At 51.6% G+C, this 2,487-nt stretch overlaps 1 protein-coding gene across 1 annotated transcript; it reads left to right on the top strand.

Annotated features, from left to right (window-relative positions):
* The first annotated feature begins 425 nt into the window (after positions 1-425).
* Positions 426-1,655, top strand: LOC145504828 (protein S100-A7-like). Its single transcript, XM_081486154.1, has 2 exons — positions 426-566; positions 1,491-1,655. Exons 1-2 carry the CDS (start codon positions 426-428, stop codon positions 1,653-1,655), a joined length of 306 nt encoding a protein of 101 aa, XP_081342280.1.
* The last annotated feature ends 832 nt before the right edge of the window (positions 1,656-2,487 follow it).

Raw genomic sequence — 2,487 nt, 5'->3', positions numbered from 1 at the left:
CTTCCCCTGTGACTCTGACCCTGACACTGAAGCTGGAGGAGATGGATTTGCTGCTGTTTGGGGTGTGGGGTCATCCAAAGGCTCTGGCTGCTGTGTCCCACCTCAGGCTCAGTCTTCTCACTGGGGCTGACCCCCGTCTCTGCTTCCACATGCTGTGGTCCTCCCCACAGTGGAGTTTGCTGATCTCCTTTACCTACTTACACCCTGAACTGTGGGGACCCAGGTCCCCCACTTGGTCACACCCTCCTGCTCCTCAGCCATTCCTCCCACCACGTAGAGGAGCACAGTTTCTTCTGCTCCATCTGAGCTTCGCTTGTTCACTGGCTGCTCAGTCCCCATCCAGGTGTCCTAACGTGGGGACCCTCCCCTGGGGGAAGGATACAAAAGTTCACTGACTCCTCTCTGGCAGCTTATTTGAAGCCAAGATGAGCGGCTCTCAGCTTGAGCAGTCCATTACAGCCTTGATCGACCTGTTTCACAAATACTCGGGACGCGATGACACCATCGAGAAGGAGGCCCTGCTGCAGCTGATGAAGGAGAATTTCCCCAACTTCCTCAGCGCTTGTGTGAGTGGGGTTCTGATCCCCCATGGTGACTGGGTCCTGGCGTGACTGAGGACCCTTTCCTGGGTGACTTTGGACAAGTCATTCTCATTTTCTGATCCTCAACTTTCTCATCTACAAAAGGGTATCATAGAACTTCCTATCCTGTCCTATGTCGGGGTGTAAAGAGATGATGTATGTGGCAAAATAGGAAAATGTGTGCATATAAGTAGTTGATATTAGGTGGTCAAAAAGCGCTACAACTGGAGGGTAGTGAATGTGTCCCCTCTCACCTGTCCCACCTTCTGTATGAGACTCAAACTCTTCTGCTCAGACCCTGAGAGGCTCTAGAGACTCCCCTAGGGTCTTGAGATCAGAGGGAAGGTGACAGAAATTCCATCACTGAGAGAACTTAAGACCATTTTGTACAACAAAGAATTCATCCACTGACCTTATTTAACTGGACAATTCGATGAACTGAACTGATTACAAAAAGAAGAGGTTATTAGGGTAAACAAGAAGAGGGAACTCAGAGAAAGTAAGATCTCATAGGTCAAAAGAAGAGGGGGTTGGCATGAGGCAGACAAGGGTAGGACTTATTTTGAGTACCTGAGCAGAACTTAGGTAGGTGGTCACCTGCAGGGAGTTGGGGGTCGTGGTCTGGGGCTGGAGACCCCCCCACCAGCACACTGATCAGGACAGCTCTGGGCAGAGCCTGCTCACCATGTGAGGCTTTCATCCAAGTTTACATCTGGAGAAGGACTCTCCATTGAACTGCTGGGCAATATCAGTGTCCCCACCTCATTCCACACCTCCCCTCTTCAATGCTACACCAGACACTTCTGTGCAGCACTGGGACCTCATTTCTCTGTCTCTATTTCTTCCTCTTCTCCCAGCTCATCACTTTGTGGAGCTGAATTTGCCTGGTTTGGTGTCTTTTTCCCACAGGAGAAAAGGGGCAGACATTACTTGTCCAATATCTTTGAGAAAAAGGACAAGAATAAGGACCAGAAGATTGACTTTTCCGAGTTCCTGTCCTTGCTGGCGGACATAGCCACAGACTACCACAACCACAGCCACGGAGCGGAGCTCTGTTCTGGGGGAAATCAGTGAGCCCAGAGGCCTCCAGACAACCCAAGAAACAATAAAGTGTTTCCACCCAGATTCTGGCTTATTTCCTTTCTTTATGGGGGCGCCTGTGTTGTCAAAACTGCTACTCCTTGGTGAATATTATCTGGAATTGCCACCAGGTGGATGGACCAAGAGGGTGCTAGTAGTGCGCCCTCTCGTGGCCTCCAGCATCAATGAGCATTTTTCTCGGCAGGGCCTCTTGTCCACCTCTGTCCCTGCTCCCTAATAAATATAGCCAACATTTGGGGTCCCAGAGATGGAGACTAAGACAAAGCATTCCAGCAGGCCCCAGACATGCTTTTCCTTTTGAAGGCAGGGCTCAGCATCTGGTGATCAAGAAACTGCAGTAAGCGGAAGCCAGTGTCTCCACACTGGGCCTCATGCCCCAACATTTTCCCGAGGGCCTAGTGGAGACTGGCACCACTTTAAAAGGGTTTTCTTGCTGGGCGGGTGTGCTGGGGAGTTTGAGGACACAGGGCCACTTGTAGCTATGAACAGGACGGTTGAATCTCCTGTCCTGTGGCCTGCTCCCTGTGCATGCATTGGTGTGTTTTTGTCTGTGTGAATGTCCCTATGGAAAGGAGAGTCACCCTGTTTGCTGAGCGGATTCTCAGTAACTCTTTGCTACAAGCCAGGAGCTGGGTGTTTGGGGAAAGCACGTGGGGATGGATGCGCCGGGCAGAGGAGGTCTAGCCAGTCCAGGGGTCCAGACATCCTACAGGAGTCAAGTGAGGAGACAAGACTGCAGAAGGAGCACAGAGGAGAAGCCACTCGGGGAGGAGAAGGAGCGCTGTGCCGAGCACGCACATTCCCG

The sequence above is a fragment of the Giraffa tippelskirchi genome, chromosome 5, assembly GCF_054371585.1.
Source record: "Giraffa tippelskirchi isolate mGirTip1 chromosome 5, T2T-mGirTip1v1.2.pri, whole genome shotgun sequence".
NCBI classification, from domain to species: domain Eukaryota; kingdom Metazoa; phylum Chordata; class Mammalia; order Artiodactyla; family Giraffidae; genus Giraffa; species Giraffa tippelskirchi.
The sequence above is the reverse complement of the archived record's forward strand: the minus strand, read 5'-3'. Positions and strand labels throughout refer to the sequence as shown.